The 20,081-nt window shown below is 39.3% G+C and overlaps 1 protein-coding gene across 3 annotated transcripts; it reads right to left on the bottom strand.

Annotated features, from left to right (window-relative positions):
- Window positions 1-694: 694 nt before the first annotated feature.
- On the bottom strand, window positions 695-20,056 carry hfm1 (helicase for meiosis 1). 3 transcript variants are annotated; one of them, XM_038718365.1, is made up of 38 exons: window positions 19,575-20,056; window positions 18,854-19,010; window positions 18,643-18,758; window positions 18,023-18,326; window positions 17,087-17,424; window positions 16,645-16,686; window positions 16,444-16,514; window positions 16,180-16,312; window positions 14,676-14,827; window positions 14,472-14,549; window positions 14,017-14,064; window positions 13,444-13,644; window positions 13,206-13,294; window positions 13,032-13,075; window positions 12,774-12,875; window positions 12,030-12,175; window positions 11,680-11,774; window positions 11,448-11,581; window positions 11,284-11,331; window positions 10,989-11,069; window positions 10,748-10,839; window positions 10,435-10,541; window positions 10,255-10,302; window positions 10,012-10,109; window positions 9,789-9,923; window positions 9,549-9,634; window positions 9,193-9,276; window positions 8,928-9,085; window positions 8,636-8,739; window positions 6,751-6,936; window positions 6,545-6,610; window positions 6,299-6,423; window positions 5,581-5,663; window positions 3,795-3,910; window positions 1,987-2,350; window positions 1,750-1,849; window positions 1,157-1,308; window positions 695-993 (listed from the first exon to the last, which is right to left on the bottom strand). In XM_038718365.1, exons 2-38 carry the CDS (start codon window positions 18,922-18,924, stop codon window positions 939-941), a joined length of 4,452 nt encoding a protein of 1,483 aa, XP_038574293.1. In that variant the 5' UTR covers window positions 18,925-19,010; window positions 19,575-20,056; the 3' UTR covers window positions 695-938. The 3 variants fall into 3 exon arrangements, with proteins under 3 accessions (XP_038574293.1, XP_038574292.1, XP_038574294.1); XM_038718364.1 differs by having other exon boundaries at window positions 13,909-14,064; XM_038718366.1 differs by lacking the exon at window positions 18,023-18,326 and having other exon boundaries at window positions 13,909-14,064.
- Between the last annotated feature and the right edge of the window lie 25 nt (window positions 20,057-20,081).

Genomic DNA, 20,081 nt, shown 5'->3' on the forward strand with positions numbered 1-20,081 from the left:
CAGTTTAAAACATACATTTGTTAAAAATATTTAATTTAATATTTAAAATATAATTTAGTTGATGTGATTTCATTAAATAACTTAATTGATTTATTTGAATGATTTGATCACATTTTTAAATGTAAATTTAATTTTACTTTTTTTAATATAATCTAATTTAATTTAATCCAATCATTGACACAGACTGGTCACCTGTCAACCAATCACTGTAGACAAGTGAGTAAATTACTTGAGCTCTCTCAGTTCCTCAGTAAAAGTTGCCCTCAGCAGCTTCATGAAAAGCTCTTAAAGGGAAACTCAAGGAACTTTTAGTGCTTTTTAGCAGGACTCCTAATGGTAAAATAAGACAGATTTTCAGACTTGTATAGAGTGGTGATAAATACATATACATTATACACGATAGCTCAAAGGATGGGCCTCTCATCTACAGTAAAAGGTCTGTATTTGTACAGCGCATTTCTAGTCTTTCTGACCACTCAAAACGCTTTACACTACACCACATTCACACACTGATGAGCCAGAAACAGAAATTAACTAATTCATACATGTTCACACTTTTCTTGCTCAAGGACACTTCGACATGCAGACTGGGGGAGCGAACCACTGATGTTCTGATAAGTGGACGACCGCTCTACCCCCTGAACCACAGACGTCTCTAAAATACTTGGCAACAATCACAAAGCTACTACTTGACTGTACTGAATCATCCAATAAACAAACTTTATTGAATAAATAAATACATAAATAAATAAATAACATTAGTAATAATTAGAACTTTAGAAACAATTTGTTTCATTTACAATATGAATATATAATAACCTGACTTCAAAACAGTCTACAAATCTTGATGTGAAGCTATAAGGTTAATGAAAAATTAACACAAACATAAAGAAAACACTTCATGTTAATAACATATTCATGTCAGACAAGCATTACTTCTAAAATATTCCATCAAATATCCCAAGGAAAGCTTCCTCTTCTTTGCTGCTGGTGCTGAGTGTACAGGATGTAAAAAAAATCAACAATTATTTAGCTGAATCAGGTGAAAAAGCATCCTTTAGTAAAAGTGTATTGAATATATGATTATTTTCATTATATACTAAAGATTGAATATTGTAATGAGTCAAAAAAGCCTTGTAATCATATTTTCCTCTACCTTCTGCTGACAGATGAGCTGGTGTTTGGTGGGACGCTCACTGTTGAGAAAAAATCAAACCTTCTGGTAAGTGGGGCCACGTGGGTCTCACTCTGTTTCAGCAGATTTTGTGGTGTTTTTACTGTGACCTCTTCACTGAAGATGCTTGGTCTCTGTACAAGGAGGAAGAGAGGCAAGTGTCACACGTGCCAATTAGCTCGGGTACTGACCATACACCAGTTAATCTTAACCTGACAGTCAGTAACCGTTTTGCTATTAATAAACTCACAGAATATTTCTTTCCACAAAGAGAAAATCCCATCAGCAAAAGAGCAACAGTCACTAAAAGTTTTGTTGACATTTCAATGTATCTTTACAGCTGAGAGACATTTAAAATATTATTTGGTGAAAACATTGACAGGAGTAAGATGTTAATGTTTACATGGTACTGTAATACTGTAATATGTACAGTATGTAAGCCAGCTAGCTTAATTTTGTCTCTCACGACAACAAAGTCTACCTGAGTAACCATGTATACAATAGCATATTGTTTAGGATACCACTAAACTGCAAAAGTAGCACATGCACAGATCTCTGTACACAAACACGCACACCTTTTTATTCCAGGCGAGTGTGATTCTGTTCTGCGGTCTGACTGTGACCTGGGACAGTCCTGGTTTTCTGATTTCAGGACTTAAAGTTGGTGAAATCGACCTGAAACACATAAATATGACAAATGTTTTTACTGTACTAATGATAATAAGAAACCTCAGGGAACGATTGTTTTCTGAAAGGAGATTTGTTTCACACATTTTTTGATGTTTAACACAATTACACAAGTCCGGCCTTACCTCAGTGGTGTTCTGGCAGTGGTTATACAGGGTTTGACTTGTAAATGATGGCAGAATACTTGTGTTGATGTTGTGGCAAAAGACTGCTGGACTTGAGGTTTAGCATTTGTTGGACACAAGGCCGATGATGTCTCGCTGGCATGCACCAAGTTTTCGTCATCAAAGTCGCCCCAGTCGTCCCATTCATATCCAAGGTCAAAGCTGACAGTTGGTATTTGTGAGGCTGCAGCATTTTCGTCCTGGTTTGACACAGCAGCAGACCTCTTCAAGTAAGCCAAGTTGGTTGTATTGATCTGGTTTGGATGCGGTTTATGGTTCTGACTCACACCAACACTGATTCCTGGGTTCTTCCACATTGAGGAACCTAAACACAGATGACTTAAATAAAAAGAATAGCTACACCATCAAGTGCTACTGCACTTTGGGCCTTCATAGAGTTTTTTAAAGATCTTACTTGGTGTCTTTTTGCACGTTTTTTATCATTCACTAAAAACTTGTGCAGAACTAACAAGTCGATGGTAAAGACCAGAGGTTTTAAAAGTGGTAGGCGGGCCTCCCCAGAAGGCTCCAAACTGTTTCAGGGGAGGCTCAGCGAATGAAAACTAATACATGCCTTTTGAGGTTGATGGCAAACAGCAATATTAGGTTAGCTTGGCTTTATAGTTGAGTGTCTATGTGATCAACTAACGTAATCATGATCCCATAGGCATCCACAAATTAAGCAAAACTAAGCAAGTAAACTAAGGGGCGGTAGCGGAAGGGCCACAGTCTCAATCTTTGAAAACCCCTGGTATAGGCGATTATCTTGGCCAGATGATTAGGGCTGTAACGGTTTTGAAACCGAGACCGAAACCGCAACACAAAAGTCCATGGTCTTGTTTCGTGTTTCTGAGAGACAGATGCAACACACCCGCTCCCGGATTGTTGAGCTCTCATTAAGACAGTGTAACTGTGGCGGCAGCGGCCGGTGGGGGCAGTAGTGGTGTATAATGTATTTGTATTGATAGTAGGTTATTCTAGGTCATTTTCCACCTTATTTTATTGTTTATTCACTAATTAAATTTGCTTCACCTTCATTTAACTTTTCCCCTCACTAACACACACCCACCTCTGCTCTCTCACTGCAAACCAACGTGGTACTGAGTGACATCTGCAGTGGTGCGTTCACTGTCGCTCCGTAATGTACATTGTAATGTACAAACATTTTCCTAGTTGTTGGCCAATCATCAAATTCATAGACTGATTTTCATACCTGATCCTTGAATATTTTTAACATTTCATCACCTTTATTTTTTGTGTCAAGCGTGCATTACTTCTCTCTTTGTTGGTGGATTAATAAATCCTCTGCCACCTAAAATGAAACATCAATAGCCAATGAAAAATGTTTTTCATGAACCATGTTAACATTATACTTTTGACAATGTCCTTGTGTGCTTGTTGTTTATCTCCAGAGGTTTTCCCTCTGAGAACATGGCTTATAAATCCCTGTACTGTGCTCGAAGTGTACATTTCAAGATGATGTACTGGTAGTTTACTGAAATGAGCTGATAACAATGGCTAGGGAATCACATAGCATACACAGAAAAATAACTGGCAATTTGTAAAGTATATGGGATTTGTAGTTAATGAGCCAAAACATGCAACACCACCAGGGTCGTTTGTCTAATGAGTTTAAATTAAGTTGTTTGATAATCTCAAAAGGAGAGAAAATGACAGAGCGTGAGAGACAGAAAAATACAGAACATGTGATTGTAAAACTCAACAATGGGGATTGTGTTGAGTTAATCTTCCACATGCCACTTTTTTACCAGTGTCATCATCGTCCAGATGAACTGTGTCAGGCAGTTCAGCCCAGTCTTCTCCGGTCAGATCCACAATCTCAATGTGAGGTCTTGCTGACGCTCCATACTGACTCCCACCATAACTTCATTAAATAAAATAGGAGATGAATGTAATTCAGCGTCAGGCCATCAGATTTAATTGAAACCAAACTTATTTTAACAAATTCTTTTCACTTCTGTTCCTGTCTTTGTTTTTCACACTTATTTAGGCTTATGGACTTTGGATTATTGCCTACAGTCCCCTCCAAAAGTATTGGAACGGTAAGGCAAATTCCTTTGTTTTTGTTGTTCACTGAAGACATTTGGGTTTAAGATCAAAAGATGAGTATGAGACAAGAGTTCAGAATTTCAGCTCTCATTTCGGGGCGGGTGGCGGAGTGATGGGGGAAGGGGATTACGGTAGTAATCTTTACTAATTACCACTGACGGCAACGTTGCCCTGCACGATTGCTCTAAAAGTTGCTCAGTGTAGCTTGAAGGAGGTGTAATGCATGCTCTATTGGGTTAAGGTCAGGTGATTGACTTTGCCAGTCTAAAACCTTCCACTTTTCCCCCCTGATGAAGTCCTTTGTTTTGTTGGCAGTGTGCTTTGGGTCATTGTCCTGCTGCATGAAAAACTTCCTCCCGATTAGTTTCAATGCATTTCTCTGTAAATTGGCAGGCAAAATGTTTCTGTCCACTTCTGAATTCATTCTGCTGCTACCATCATCAGTTACATCATCAATAAATATTAATGAGCCTGTTCCTGAAGCAGCCGTGCAAGCCCAAGCCATGAGATTACCTCCACCATGCTTCACAGATGAGCTTGTATGCTTCGGATCATAAGCAGTTCCTTCCTTTCTCCACACTTTGGCCTTTCCATCACTTTGGTAGAGATTAATCTTGGTCTCATCAGTCCATCAGATTGTGTTCCAGAACCTTTGCGGCTCATCTCTGTACTTCTTTGCAAATTTCAATCTGGCCTTCTGATTCTTCCTGCTGATGAGTGGTTTGCATCTTGTGGAGTGGCCTCTATATTTCGGCTGTCTGAGTCTTCTTCAAACAGGACATTGTGATACCTTCTTCCCTGCACTGTGGAGGTTGTTGGCGACTTACTGATGTTTCAGGGGTTTTCTTCACAGCTCTCACTATATTTCTGTCATCAACTACTGTTGTTTTCCTTGGCCGACCTGTTCGACGTCTGTTTGCTCAGTACAACAGTAGTTTCTTTCTTTTTCAGGACATTCCAAATTGTTGTGCTTGCTATGCCCAATGTTTGTCCAATGCCTCTGGTCGATTTTCCCTCTTTTCTCAGCTTGACAATGGCTTACTTTTCGCCCATAGAAAGCTCTCTGGTCTTAATGTTGGTTTATCCTCTTTAACAGGAAATGCAGTCTTTATAGGTTTGAACCAAGGTTGAAAACTTAGACCAGTCATGCAGAGCTATTTAATATTTGGACAATCAACCTAAAAGGCAACACCTGGGCAACAAGAAATATCTGTCAGTCACATGTTCCAATAGTTTTGCTCACTTGAAAAATGGGTGGGTTCAAACAACGGGTGGATGTGTTGTTTTAACACATCTAGATGTGAATACCAGGAAATGAGAGCTGAAATTCTGAACTCTTGTCTCATACTCATCTTTTGATCTTAAGCCCAAATGTCTTCAGTGTACAACAAAAACAAAGGAATTTGCCTTACCGTTCCAATACTTTTGGAGGGGACTGTATACCGTCTAAATATGTGTCTAAAATGTCAATGTAACTGTGAATACCTGGAAACAGTAGGTAGCCTCTCTTTGGGTTTGTAAGAAAACTCCTGCATGTTGACAGACACCGACTCCTCACTCATTTTCATCTGAGCAAATAAAAACAGAGCATCAAACACAGATTTATTCAGTTTAGTTATACAGAAAGATGTGGACACAAGAAAGACACATATCTAGTTTGTCTAGTTCACGCAAAGATTCTATTTGCTATTCTCATTTGGTTCAGTAGAATTAAAACAACAATGCACATGTAGCCTGCACATTTATCCATACAGCATGATCTTTATGACCTCATCTGGATTTGAACATAGGAACGCAGACATTGTACCTAATCTGCATATTCTACACCTGTAAACTAAATAATGGGTTGAATATCTTGTCTAAAGTGCATATATACATAGACTCTCATCCTCATATCCTCATACTATACAGTATAGTACCTGTAAATATATATAGTCATATTATATGTTATAGATATTGTGCTGTTCCTATAATCTTGTGACTCATCAGCATCTTCTGACTTCAGCAGACTTAATCCTACTGTGTTGTGTGTGATATATTAGATGAGACTGGTTGAGGATAACACAACCTCAGGTCTATATCATATATTTAACGTGAAATCGTGACGGTCTCAATTCAACAACTCTTTGTTTTTTGTATGATGGCTGCAATGTTTAGACGATACGATGTGGGCAAAAAAAGACATACCTGTTTTCTTTCTCACCTTGAGTCTTTTGACAGGAGTCTGCGCGAGTGTGTCACACCTGCTCCTCAGGTCTTTCAAATAGGAAGAGAAGCCGGATTCTTGACTTGCTGACCTCTTCCGTGCCACAGCTACACCTACTTTACCTTGGTGAGGGTGATGGACACACATGAATTATCTATTATCTTGACACACAAAGCAGATACATGGTAGATACATGAGTGTACAAAAAGACATGTACACAGTGGAAGACGTGATTGTACTCACAGCAATCGTGGCCACAGAGATCCTTATTCTTGCAGAAGTGGTTGCACTGTCGTTTATTGACTAAATCTGTTTGTTATTATTTGAACAGAGAACAAAAAACATCTAATTTCAACCTTTGAAAAGCCTTTGAAAAACTACTCTCAATATACATTATTTTATATTTCAGCATTAACAAAATCATCAGTAACAAAGCTCCAGTGTAGTGCCTTGGTCTGTAGCAGATGTGGCATTTTCCCTCGGAGTTGCAGCCTGATATGTAGACTGTAGTTTCAGTGCAGATGGCTGCGGTCTCTGTCTGGTACGGTCATATGATATGTTATATGGATTATCAGTTCCAAACCTCCTGGCTCCAGAGTAGTACACACTGAACTTCTGCTGGATGTCCAGGCCCACTATAGGAGAGGAAAAGGCAGATATGTACAGTATATGCACTGACAGGCAGTTGATAGCCAAAAACAAGATGTACATTATATACTAGCAGTGGGAATCTCTGGGCACCTCACGATTCGATTACTATACAGAGGGCTGCGATTCAATTATAAAACGATTATCGTTACATCTTGATGCATCATTTTTTCTATACAGGATCCCTGGATAATTACTAAGCATTTAATTTGAGCTTTAACATCCAAAAGAAACATCTGCTAATTAGCTTAAAAGGACTAGTTTGCATCCCTACTTTATTAACCTCGGCTCCATGGTCCCTCATTTCATTAACAACCAGTTGTCAGACTCCTCTGAAAACTGAAAAATAATAATCAGGATTTCCAATACAGGACAGAGCTGTACACCAGTTTAGTCTAAGCTTGTACCAGATGTTCTCAACCCTTGACTAGTTGGTTAGTTAGTACTGACATACAGCCGATAATTAATGTTACTTCGTTACTAATTTAGCTAACATTACATAAATAAATATTTTTAGCGCCTTTCACAGGACCCAATGACGCTTTATACATAGTTACAGTGACAGAACAACAAAAAGTCATTCAGGAGTGAATGCCTGGGTAAAGAGCTGGGTTTTTAGTAGATTTTTTAATGTCCAGACAGGGAGCATTTCAGGTCTGTGTGGGGATGAGTTCCAGAGGGTGGGGGCTGTGACGCTGAAGGCTCTGTCCCCAAAAGTCTGGTGTTGGGGAAGGAGAGCACGCCCTTGTACAGGGGAGATGTTAGCTAGCGATAACAGCCTTCACTTTTCCAGTAGTTGGGGGAACTTTTATTAACGGACACACAGTTACCTACGCTGCACGTTTACTACCAGACTGAAACTTACTGCACTTACTCCACTAACTTTCAGCGTCAGGTTTTGCCGCTCGCTCTCTCTCGCGCGGCCTCACACAGGATACACATAGAGCTGCCGAACCTCGAGTGTCATCATGCTCGCGGTTTGCGAGTTAAAAGCATTACTTTCTCATTGATATTAATGATTGTGTGACATTTTAGTAGGGTGGTTATTCATTCAGCAGTGGAGGTGTGCGGAATACAGGGGAACACTCACTGGTCTCTCTGTTGTGTGCGCTACACATGCAGTCCGGCCGCTGCCCTTCCGCGAGTTCCGCTTTTTGCGTTCCGTCAACATTATTACATTACATTACAGAACAATATATACATTATTATTATTAACATCAACTAACATTTAATAATCGATTTTTATACATTTGTTAATCGATTCATAATCTTCCACGTCCGCATCGCGATGCATCTAAGAATCGATTAATTCTCCCATCTCTATTATTATTATTATTATATTATACAGACGTGTAACAACTCGAAAATCTTGTTTGATTTGATGAATTTTTATGTTTTATGAATTAGCTTTGAATACAGCAAAAATGCCTGAAAATATGTTGTTGTTTTCCATGTTTAAAGTTATTACAATATTTATTTTGATAAAAATATAAAAATTGAATAATTGCCTCCTTTAACTTGACACATTAGACTTATTCCTCAGTGATATGCATATAACAAAAACAGTGCTTTACAACAAACTGCCAGATGAAAGATGTATCAGCTCAACAACAGCACTTTGTTGCACAACAATTGAACAAAAGGCAAGGCGAATTATTACATTTATGTAAATGCAAAGGTATTTACCATATTCTGAACTGATGAGATTGACACTGATCTCCTCTCCTTTCGAGGCCTTCGCCACCTCAATCTTCTTTGACCAGCTTCCACACTTCAACAACACCAAGTCACTGGAAAACCAACAAGAGGATGCCTGCTGAAAATCAATATCCTATATCCACTCAAACCAGGTTCCGTCTTTAATTTACATAATGGTGAAAGGTCTGTGTTCTGATTTAATAAAGTAATTCTAGAGAAATACATGTTAAGTGAAAGAAAGCAAAGACAACACAACATTTGTTGGGAGACTGGGTTTCACCTGAGTTTCTGTAGGAAGACCACAGTGTTGTCAGTGTTTCCGATGATCAGAGAGACATAGTGGTGTTCTGGAGCTGTTCTCCTGGACAGCAGCTGCGATTGATTTTTTAGGTTCACCTTTACCACAATCTCTGCCGTAGCACAGCTATACCTTGGAAGCTACAAAAAAAAGAAACAACTTTAAAGAAAAAGGATTAAAAGTGAAAAGCTCTATTATATGAGGTAATAAAACATTTTATTTAAAATAACTTGGCAACATCTTTTACCTGCTCCAAAGTAACTTCATACTTTGGGAGATTTATGACAGATTCTCTGATTTGGTTACCAAATGGTGGGTGTCTATTGAGAATCTAAATAACAGAAATACAGTTAGAAAAAAATCACATCCAGATTCTTTTACAATAATTACCCAAAAATCTTTATTCAACATTTTTTTATGTATGTATTTTGTGTTGATAGGGTATTAACAGTTTTCAGACAGTGCTAAACGTAACAGTACCTGAACTATTAAAATCAGCTTTACAGTTGAAGCATCACAATGTCTACATTGCCACAGATCGAGCTCAATTAATAGTTTATATTATTAAGCAGTGTTTTCTTTTTAAATATTATACATACTGACCAGCTCAAGCTCTCTGGCATTGGTTTCCTCTATTTTGCTGAAAGTGGTGAGTCCAGCGTTCACCATGGCAGTGGATAGGGTCTGGCCTAAAACACACAACTTGTACATTTAATGTGTGGTTTATTAATTAATCCATAATGTACAACAATGAGTGTGAACCACTCAAATTATTATATTTTAGTACTATATTTACAATGCTCAGATAAAAGGTCCTATACTATGCTATGTCTGTGTATCCACCTATCTTCTCCAGCTGTTTGGAAACATAGGGCGAGTTTTCCCAAAGCTTGGCTCTGAAGCACTTAGCCAGGATCAGAGAGTTGAGCAGGGCAGAGAAACCCATCTTGGATCGCTGACTCAAAAACTCAGACAGACCTCATTGGGATCAAAAACAATCAAAGTTAAAACAAATACAGTCAAAGGGCACTTTGTTCATTTGTTATCCCTGAGTTACCCAACATACATTTACTGATGCGCATCCCATTCCTGAAGATCTTTGCTGTGTCCTGTGTAAGTCCAAACTCTTGAATTGGGACGGAACCCAACTGAGCCTGAATCAAGCTAAGGACAAAGCAATAAACACATCATTTGTATAGTGGTCAGTCAGTAAGAACTTCATAATATAAATTCTGCAATAAAACAGTGTTCCTTCTTTATTCAACACTGCTTTTCCACAGCTTTTAAAGCGCTGAATGAATAAACCTACCAGTTCACTTTCATCTCACTGTTTTTGATCTTTCCCTCAATGGGAAATCTGTAAAAATACATAAACATCTCATTACAATGGCGTGTGTCTCCCTCTACCACATGCAATTCCAATCTAAAAGTTAAAAACAGGGTTTGTGATACTGTATGGGCCACTGTCAATACAATAAATGTGTCTGACCTTATGGTGATCCTGTTCTTGTCCCTGTTCAAAGTGTTCAAGAGCCTCTTCTCGTTCATTCTCAACTGAATCTCGTTGAACTCTCTGCTCTTTGACACCAACTCAATCTGTACACACACACACACACACACACACACACACACACACACACACACACACACACAGACACACAGACACACAGACACACACACACACACACACACACACACACACGTTTGATCTCGATAGTATTTTCATTGCAATGCCTTACCGTCATACACCTGTTTCTTAAAATAAATTCATTAGTACTGTGCAGTCTTATCGGGAAACCTACCAGGTCAGACAGGTTTTCAGTGCCAGCCACTTTGCTGAAATGTTTCATGGTGTCAAAGGCAACACAGTACCTAGCCATCAACCTGCCGGCCTCTGCAAGGAACAAAAACAAGCTACTGAACAGCTTCGTGTGAATGTCAAGCTTAGTTGAAAAAGAAAAGTGTAGTTAGTAAAAGTAAAAAAAATAAAATAAATAAACTAATGCAGAGTTTCCCAAACATTTAAACAAATTTCCTCTCTACCTGTTGGTTTGATGTTTATATCCTCATCCATGTCGATCAGACCAATGGAGGACAGAGAGTTGAGGTTCTTCAGACACAGTTCTATGAAAGGACAAAGAAACACCTCAAACTACAGTAGTGTATGAATGTGTTATGTGCACAATTAACCCAAAAATTCAGAGAACAGACAGGAGCAGTCAGTATAGTGTTTTAATTCATTATATGCATATGTACAGTGGATTCTCATTAGATCATCCTCTTCATAGCAACAGGCTACTTAAGTGGCTTCAAAGACTTCAGATATAATAAGGCCCACCTTGTAATTTTGCTTCAATTCCATATCTGTCCAGGTCAGCAGAGAAACCTGAAATTGGAGTTGAGGCACGTTGCAATGACTGGTTTTACATACAGTTGTGACACAGTAGCTGGACACTAATTCTGATAGACATCATTTTCTGTGTTTGTGTTTGAAGCTCTGACCATAGTGTGTGGGGTTCTTGAGGGCTCTGATGTAGAGGAGGGTGGAGCGTATCCAGTCCAGAGCCATGTTGACATCACTGATGGTTTGGAGAACAATCTCAGCATTCAGGTGCTCCACCAGATGTGCGTGTAAGCTGTGGAAAAGAAGTATACTGTTACCTTGTGTATGACTGTACAACTTCTCTCCTATGAGAGAGCAAGAGTCAGCCTGAGAGTGACTGAGTTGTAATACCTGCTCTCAATGATTTCCATCCCATTCATAAGTTTCATGTACTTGTCTTTGGTTTGGATCTTGGTCATGATCACTGCAGTCGCTGATGTGTCAAACTAGAAGAAGCAAAGACAAATGTTGCCATCGTTCTTATTTCATTTAATGTATTTAAACACATTTCCATAACAGCTTTAGTTACCTGCAGGTAATGGTGCATTTTCAAAAATCAATGAAGAGAAATGTACCTTGTGTTAAAATGGCACAGCCCCAGTAAAAAAGTAAAATATCTTTATACCTTTATCACAAATACCTTGTTGTGCTAAGTGAGGTAAGACAATTAATAAAGCATTCCTTTGTTATTCTGCTATTACTTGTGGTCTTCCAGCTCGGCCTATCATCTGCAGCAAGTCAGCCTCGCTGTACTCCTCACAGGAGCCTGCCACATACTGCATGGTGGACTTGATCACCACCAGATGAGCTGGCAGATTCACCCCCATGGCCAGAGTCCTGGTGGTAACTAGGATATAAAAAAAATCAGAACACAAGCACAAATTCAGTACCCAAGTAAAACAATAAAAACCTGATTTCAAGTTTTACCAGAAAGTGGCAAAAGTTTCTGATTGTTTTGTACTAGAGTGTGGTACATTTCCTGGTACACCAATAAATGCTTTAAAAAGCTATATTATTGTCAGGCTAATTTTATATCTATTTCTATATGGAAATGCCTTTATTGCGTCTCATAATTATTCAAACAGAATAAATATTTCACAGTCTCACTCTCCATTTCTACAAACCAGTGCATATCAGTTCAGTCATTATGGGTGTGAAAATATTGTGTATTGCTGTTGGTGTAAAACATCCCACTAAAGGTCATATAAAGTCATACTCTCTGCTATTTATATTTCCATTAAACAGTAGTTACAAAGCTTCTGCTGCGGACACAATATGGGTGAAATACTGTGACTCAGCCGTTGTAACCTGTGACACTCGTCTTTCCTGTTTTTTTTCTGCACCATTACAAAGAAAATAAAAACACAGGTCATGTTGTACGCTTATATAGTGACATATCTGTTTACAGCACAGAATAAAACTTAGCATTAGTGACCAAGTCTCACAGAGGACAGGCAGATCTCCCAGCGTGAAGGCCTTTTCTATCAACTTCCTATCAGACAAGTCAACTCCTGCATGGTGGTAACCAACTCCTAACATCACCAGATCTAGACCGCAAACAAAATACAAAATATTGTTAATACAGCTGATAATTAGAGCCTCAATGAAGTGAGCCTGTACTTTCTTACTGGGCCTGGACTGAAACTGATTTCAGAGTCGGTGTCTGGTGGGTCTTGACAAATAGGTTTCAAAAGTGAACTCACCTCTCAGTTTTGAATCCAGAATAGAGTTAGCGTATTTCATCAACCTAAACAGATCACAAAGAAACAAAAAGTCAAAAAGATCAAGCTTGCAGTAAATGAACTTAACTGAACAACACAATGACTTGATGAATAGTTGCACATGTGAGAACATGTTTGGATGAGTATGAAAAATACCTTTGCTTGTGCTCAATGCTCATGATGAACCGAGCATCCTTGGCCAGAACTGTAGCTGACTGCTGGACTCCTTTCCTTGTAGAGCAAAACTACAGAATAACATCATTATTAGCCCAAGAAGTAATCCCACCATCCTCATTAACTCTTAACCTTACACCCTTGTTCAATCGCATGAGAAAATTAAGAAGCAAAGCAAAAACACAACAAGAAAAAAGTTTGGCCCAATTTCCCCACCCACCACTAGTGTAGGTTTCTGGTCAGAATACGTTTGTATGATGTTGGCCATCTTGTAGTTGAGCGACAGGTCAAACTTGAACTCTGTCTGGTTTGGGCTGCAGGGGAATCCCAGCACCACCTTCCTCAGCTTCACTGGACGGTGGCTCTCATCCATGTCCAGGTATGTGGCTGGACCATTGTCATTAGACAGCCAGTCTGCTATCTAACAGCAGGCAGACAAAACAATGATCGGCCACGCGTTAATGACTCACATTAGAACTACAGTACGATAAGTGCAGTGATGCAGTGCCTTTTTTAATTTGTCACTATTTTTGAGCTTTTTTCTTACTTAATTATAAAACAGAGTCCTCCAATTACCATATTTATCTATGAATTATATTGTTCTGAAAGATTTGCCCACATTGCTTTTTGAATTCTCTATTCCAAAACACATCTCCTTCACTGACTCTCTTTCTCTGCCACCTACATCAGAGACGTTGGGTATGGTGGCCGATACAGCCACAAACCTCATAGAGAGGCCTGTCTCTGGATTCTGTGCTGTCCTATAGGCATGTACGGCCTTCATCCTGCTCACCACCACTTCCAGAGTGGCACCACGGGTCGCATCCTTCACCACATGCACCTGGAAGAACAAAATGTGTCATCTCACAGTTGGCTTTAGAAACCTCTTAAAGGTTCAACAACTGTGTTGGTATGTAGGTAAAATAAATTTAAGCTGTCTTTTATCAACGTAGTCCATTATTAACATGAGGAGGTGCAACTCAGTTTGGAATAACTACACAGGTCGTATGCACTCTCATAATACGCAGGCCCAGAACATGATGTATTATAATTTTTTAATGGCTAACATGTGAAATAAAGTGCTGAGGGCAGAGGCTAATGATGTTCCAACACGTAATGTGGCATAAAACAGACCCATCTTCTGGCACAAGTACATAGTGAGCATCCACCGTTATGCAAGCAGATTATGACATACAATAAAGACTGAAAAATGGGCCTGTGAACAACATATCTGACAAGTACACTGACCTCATCGATAAGGAAGAGCCTGACCAGCTGCAACAGACAGTTGTCCTTCCATTTTCTTGTCATGCTGTCCCATTTTTCCTGAGAAAAAAAAAATACATTATGTATTCAACTTCATATCGCAATTTTACTTTTGATTCTTGTCTGCCCTCTTCCTTCAGTTGTTGTTGGATTTGTGTTATTGAGATGCAGTATACTGTCACACACAGGCGTGGTCAAGATGATGTGTGAGTCCTGAATCTCAAAGAAGTCATCAATCTCTGTGTCGCCCGTCAGCTCCTTACAGCTCAGCCCCAGAGGACCAAACTTCTTCTTCCAGCTCTCAAAGCACTGACTGCAGAGAGCTTTGATAGGGGCCACTGGCAAGAACAAATGGAGAATCTTTTTACAAGACAGTTCTGTACTTCAGAAATACCACAAATCTATAATTGAATCAAAAATCAAAACACTCTGGAAATGACACGCCAAGAAAGTCTGTTGCTCTTCACTGACTTTAAGTTGTATTTCATTAGGTGTAGGATTTCTGAATTTTGATATTTGAGCTGACGGTATATAACAGCACAAGCTTTACTAACATTGGTAACATGTATAAACAGTAAAGTAAATCAGGGCTCTATTCCAGAAAGCAGGTTTAACAAACTCTGAGCCTAACACTGAACTCTTGATGAACCCAAAGATGGAAATCTCTTTTGCTGCAGAACATCTGATCCATTCAATCAACTCTGAGTATGTTCGCTCTGAGTTAAGCTTGTGTGTGTTGAATGAAAGAAACCATTGTCACTATATTACATTTTAAATATAATTGTTCATCTTTAATCTGACAGGGACTAAACACACAGGCCAGCAACTAAAGATGAAAATTATAGCTTAAAATTTACAGGTGAAAGACCTAGAGACATGATTGTAAGCTCACAATCTGATTACAGTGGTAATGTGTTTGGTGATTTGCACTTGAAAAGACTTTGAGGTTACAATAAAGTAGAATTTAAATTTTTGACATCTATTTGGATCTGGCCTTCACAGCATTCATTGAGTTTATTTCAGCTACTGTAATAGATGTAGTACATTTAAATAAAGTCAGTGAAATGCTATCAATCAGACCATACGCAGCCTATTCTGCAGCTGCACCACAATCCTGCTTTCTCACAAATATTAACATAAAATCTCCAATATTACAGGAATTATGTTCCAACAGTGCAGCCAGTCACAACATGGGTGATAGAGATATTTACTCATTGATCCCACGTGTCTAAAGCGTTATACCGATTGTTACAATTTCTACTGAGATTAAACATTATGTGCAATAAACATTTTAGTAGAACTGCTCTAACAAACAGCTGTGTACTATTTGAATGTGAGGGCAAAAAACACTGTTCAAACAAATTACTCCTGAGTAACAAACTGATATCCAAGCAGGACTTAGATTATGAGATCCAGTAAACCTCCGCTAAATAATGTGCTTTGATACGCGCTTTGATACGCTCCAACAGTAACTGACCCAGAGCTGAAGTTACCTCTCTTTCTGCAATTGAAAAACTCAGAGCTTTCCTTATCTCAGGGATAACAAGTTCAAGAGTTTTCACTAATCTGTGTTTAGTGTTTTGAATCAAGAAAGAAGAAAAAAAGAAGAAAGGTGTTCCATGTTCATTTTTCAAGTCTTGAGAGTAACACAGTTTCAGGATATTTTCTTCATTTCCACCTATTTGCTCACTATAGACAGCTTTGATATCTCTCCAGGGCTCTGAGGTCTCCATTAGCAGACGAACGATAGCTAGCTCAAACAGCACTGTTTTACCAGATCCAGTGGGAGCACATGCTACAAAGTTCTTCCCCGTGTAAAGAACCTGTGAACAAAGCAAACATTAATGCACACGAGGAAACACTCACAGTTACCTATAACAGGTTATAACAAAACAACGCAAACCATCATGTTATCCCCAGCATTCTGTTTTCAAGTCTTTCATTTGACACTTACATCATCTAGTGCTTTGGACTGAACGTAGTTGAAAAAGGGGAACTCGCTGAAGATGGATCTGAACTTGGCTGCTGTGTTAGCACGGTTCAGGAAATCAAACCACACCACTTGTGAAATTGCATTCCAAGCATTTTAGCCACATTTCAAACACTGTTTAACCATTTAAAATTGTGTTGACTTACACAACAACAAAAAGGATACGGATTTCAGAAACTGGTCGCAAAACTCCACACCCAGAAGACCCTAAATTGTGCATAATCAAAAACATACTCATTCCACCTTGATGTTAGTATGAAATGCTTAAAAGAAACAAAGGGATTTGTATGAATGTAAAGTAAAACTGCAGAAATTACTGTAGATTACATGTGGTTACAAAGCTTTCTACTGTTACTGTTTCTACTGCTATACTGTCCACCACCTAGTGACCAGCATGTTTCATTACAATGGAGCGGTCACTGAGGGGAGCTCACCTCATTTCACCTCATCACACCCAAATACATTGTGGCAGCTGCTGCCATGGCTAGACATGGGCATGCTCATTAGCTGCAACATTTTACAGAAGCTATATGAGTGTTATTTGGTAAACCAGTCATAGACAATGAGTCGAGCATCTGTCTGTGACTGTGTCAGTGCAGTGCAGCACCTTGTATGCGGAGCGGCTGAGGCGTCATGGGCGGAATGAAGGCTCTCTTTGTGCCCTTGTCCTGCATCTCTGCATGTGCCGCCTGCTGCGGGGGTCTGCCACTCGCTGCAGATGAGCCCAGAGGAGGGGGTGAGAAGGGGCACTTGGGGGGGAAAGGAGGAGTTGCCTGGTTAACTGTCGCCCGTGGCGGCAGAAGAGGAGGAGGCACTGTCGCCATGGTAACCCGACCGAGAAAAGTTTGAGGTCTGGATGCTGTCTGGCTGCTGCCGCCGCTGTTACTGAGGTCATCTATGTTTGACAAGTCACCTCCATTGTTCAACACCTGAACCTTAAACAAGCTGGGGGTTGGGAGAGGATGGGATACGGAGGGAATAAAGAATTGAAAGAGGAAGATGGCAGAATGAGAGAGAGGATAAATTAGTGCCGCTGCTGCAAGCTTAGAGGGTTTTTTGAAAAAGGCCAGGCATTTTGGCCTCTGGCAACAAGGCTAACATGGAGGATGGTTTAGCATCTTTTTTTCATGTTCTTCTTATGAACTGTCCACTGATGTAAAAACCAAGCCTCTTCAGTATACACTGTGGTTCCATTTTAATTAAGTGCATCATGGATTCCAACAATTTGAGGGATTAAAGAGTGAATCAGCACTACATTACATTTTTGGACAGCAAAATATGGAAACATGGCTTTTATATAGCAGATAACAATAATCCTGCTAATTTAAGTATGTTTTAAAAATTGTTCTGCATCTGCCTCCAAGGAGAGAAAATCCTTGTTTGCTTTTTATGGTCTGAAATCCTTTACCATTTTGTACTCAAGGCCACATATGAATCTTTGAGCCCAAATGCAGATGTGTACTACAAGAAGATTGCCTGAAAACAATGTCCATGCACTCTTTAATGCATGTCAATGTTGTTTTGACAAATAGCTGACACTTGCCTTCTCCGTAAAGGTTGGCTTTTGCTGCAGTCTAGAGGCAGACACATTCGGCTAATGGCTGCATGACCAGAGTCCTGCGGGGTTTCATCTCCACCTCTGGCACTCTGACAGGCACCCTGAGAGTAATCCCTGAACCCTTCACCTCCCCATAGGTCATCACATCTGCTGGTGCTGCCACCCTGAGTTTCAATCTCTTTCTCATCATTGTTATAACTGTAAGGACTGTTTATGTTTGATGGTAAGACCTTAAGACCAGTTGATCCTTTGAAAGGAGGCAGAAGCTTCTTGGGTTTCTGTGAGAAACCTGTGAGTAATATTAGAATAAAGAGGGAGAGAGAGTTTCATCAAATCAAGTTGGTGGTAGCTGTAAATTGGCGCGTTGACAAAATATAGAAAAGGAGATTTACCATTCCAGTCACTAATGATAAGAATATATCATATGACCCAGATCCCGGTTTGTTTATGCAACCAAGGAAATTGGGAATGCTTTCAAGCCTATTCAAGATATTGTGTCAGTGAGTCACACAGTTAAAATTAGTAGGGCTTCAATAGGCCAGATACTGAGCAGTTTACTCAAGTCAAGTGAAAAGGAATTCACCCTAATCCAGAGCACAACATACTGTATAGGGTAGAGAGAGACTCTGCTTCCTCCTGAATGTCCTGAGTGGCAGGAAACTGAGAAAGACATGGAGGCACTTCCAGCTGCCATGGACTGGCCTCTTGGTACAGTGGCTTTCTGTCAAATACAATCCAAAGGGAACAAAACATTAATTAGGCTGAGAGGGGAAGAAGAATTAGAAGAGCGGCGTGATGGCATCTCTTTGTACTCACACTTTGTGGACAATGGGTTTCTCAAAAAACAGATTGTCCAAAGACAAGGTGCAGTCATCAGAGTCCAACATCTCATCAGATCACGTAGGCGCTCACGAATTTGAGTGCAAAGCGGGGCAATGTCAATCTACTCACTGTGGATTTTGGATGGGGACATCTGGTTTAAAGAAAAAACAACCCAAACCATTTTTCTCTCATAAGATCCTCAGATAAAACGCATTGAGTGGTCACAAAACACTAGAAAGGCGCTATAAAAATACAGACCATTTACTGTTTAGGGAGTTAAAGAAAGAAATATTCATTACATTACACTCCTGGACACAAAAAAAATTTGAAATATGTGGCTTACATATAGTTAGCAATATTCCTGTTGATTTAGCTCAAATATTTAACATATCTATAGATATGACATGGCTGACTGTGTCATAAATAGCCCACCTGCTGAACAAAGTTATATGAAAAATGTTCTTTATGAGTGATGTAGGTAAGTTTCTAAAACACTTACATAGACTGAAACAGTGGAGGTAACAATTAACTGGGCTTTGTTAGCTTTAGCTGGTGTTAGCTAGTGAACAACCAGCTAGCAACATTAAAATATTAAGACGTATCAGCCAACTTTACGGTTATCAGTTAGCATAGCTACCTAATATAGTTTAAGCAAGGACCTTTATCATTTTCAAAGTTATGTGTACTATTTTTTTCGTTGTGTTACCTTACCCACCTGTGATATTAAGACCAGGTTTAGTCAGGTCGAAGCTCGACCTTTGACCCCACTAACTTGCATTTGAGATTTTAGCTAGCGCCGGTTAGTCCAGTTTTCATCTGGACTAACGTCACCTTTATGTAGCTAGACTGAAAATACTAGCTGTAGCTAAATATTCTCATCAAAATGTAAGTAGGCCAGCCATAACAGATGTTTACCTTATAATTAATTTCATACATTGCTGAGTGTGTGTTCAAACACAACGTGTTTTCTCTGTGAATAACTGAACCGGCTCGTCACCGAGAGCAACAAAGACCTATGAGAAGACAAGCATGGGGGGGATAGTGGTAACATCTCTCCTGTGTTGGCATACAATTCTTGTCTGTGCATCAATGACAAGTTTAAATAGCAAAATAAAAGGTGCTCTTTAAAAATAACAACCAACTAGTAACTGAAGTTTCATTTTATTTTATCAATTAATACGGTGATTAACCTCCATCAACCTAAAAAAAATGCTACTCAAAG

The sequence above is a fragment of the Micropterus salmoides genome, unplaced genomic scaffold, assembly GCF_014851395.1.
Source record: "Micropterus salmoides isolate LMB-PRFRI ecotype aquatic unplaced genomic scaffold, ASM1485139v1 Ms_hic_scaffold_14, whole genome shotgun sequence".
In the NCBI taxonomy this organism is placed as follows: Eukaryota; Metazoa; Chordata; class Actinopteri; order Centrarchiformes; family Centrarchidae; genus Micropterus; species Micropterus salmoides.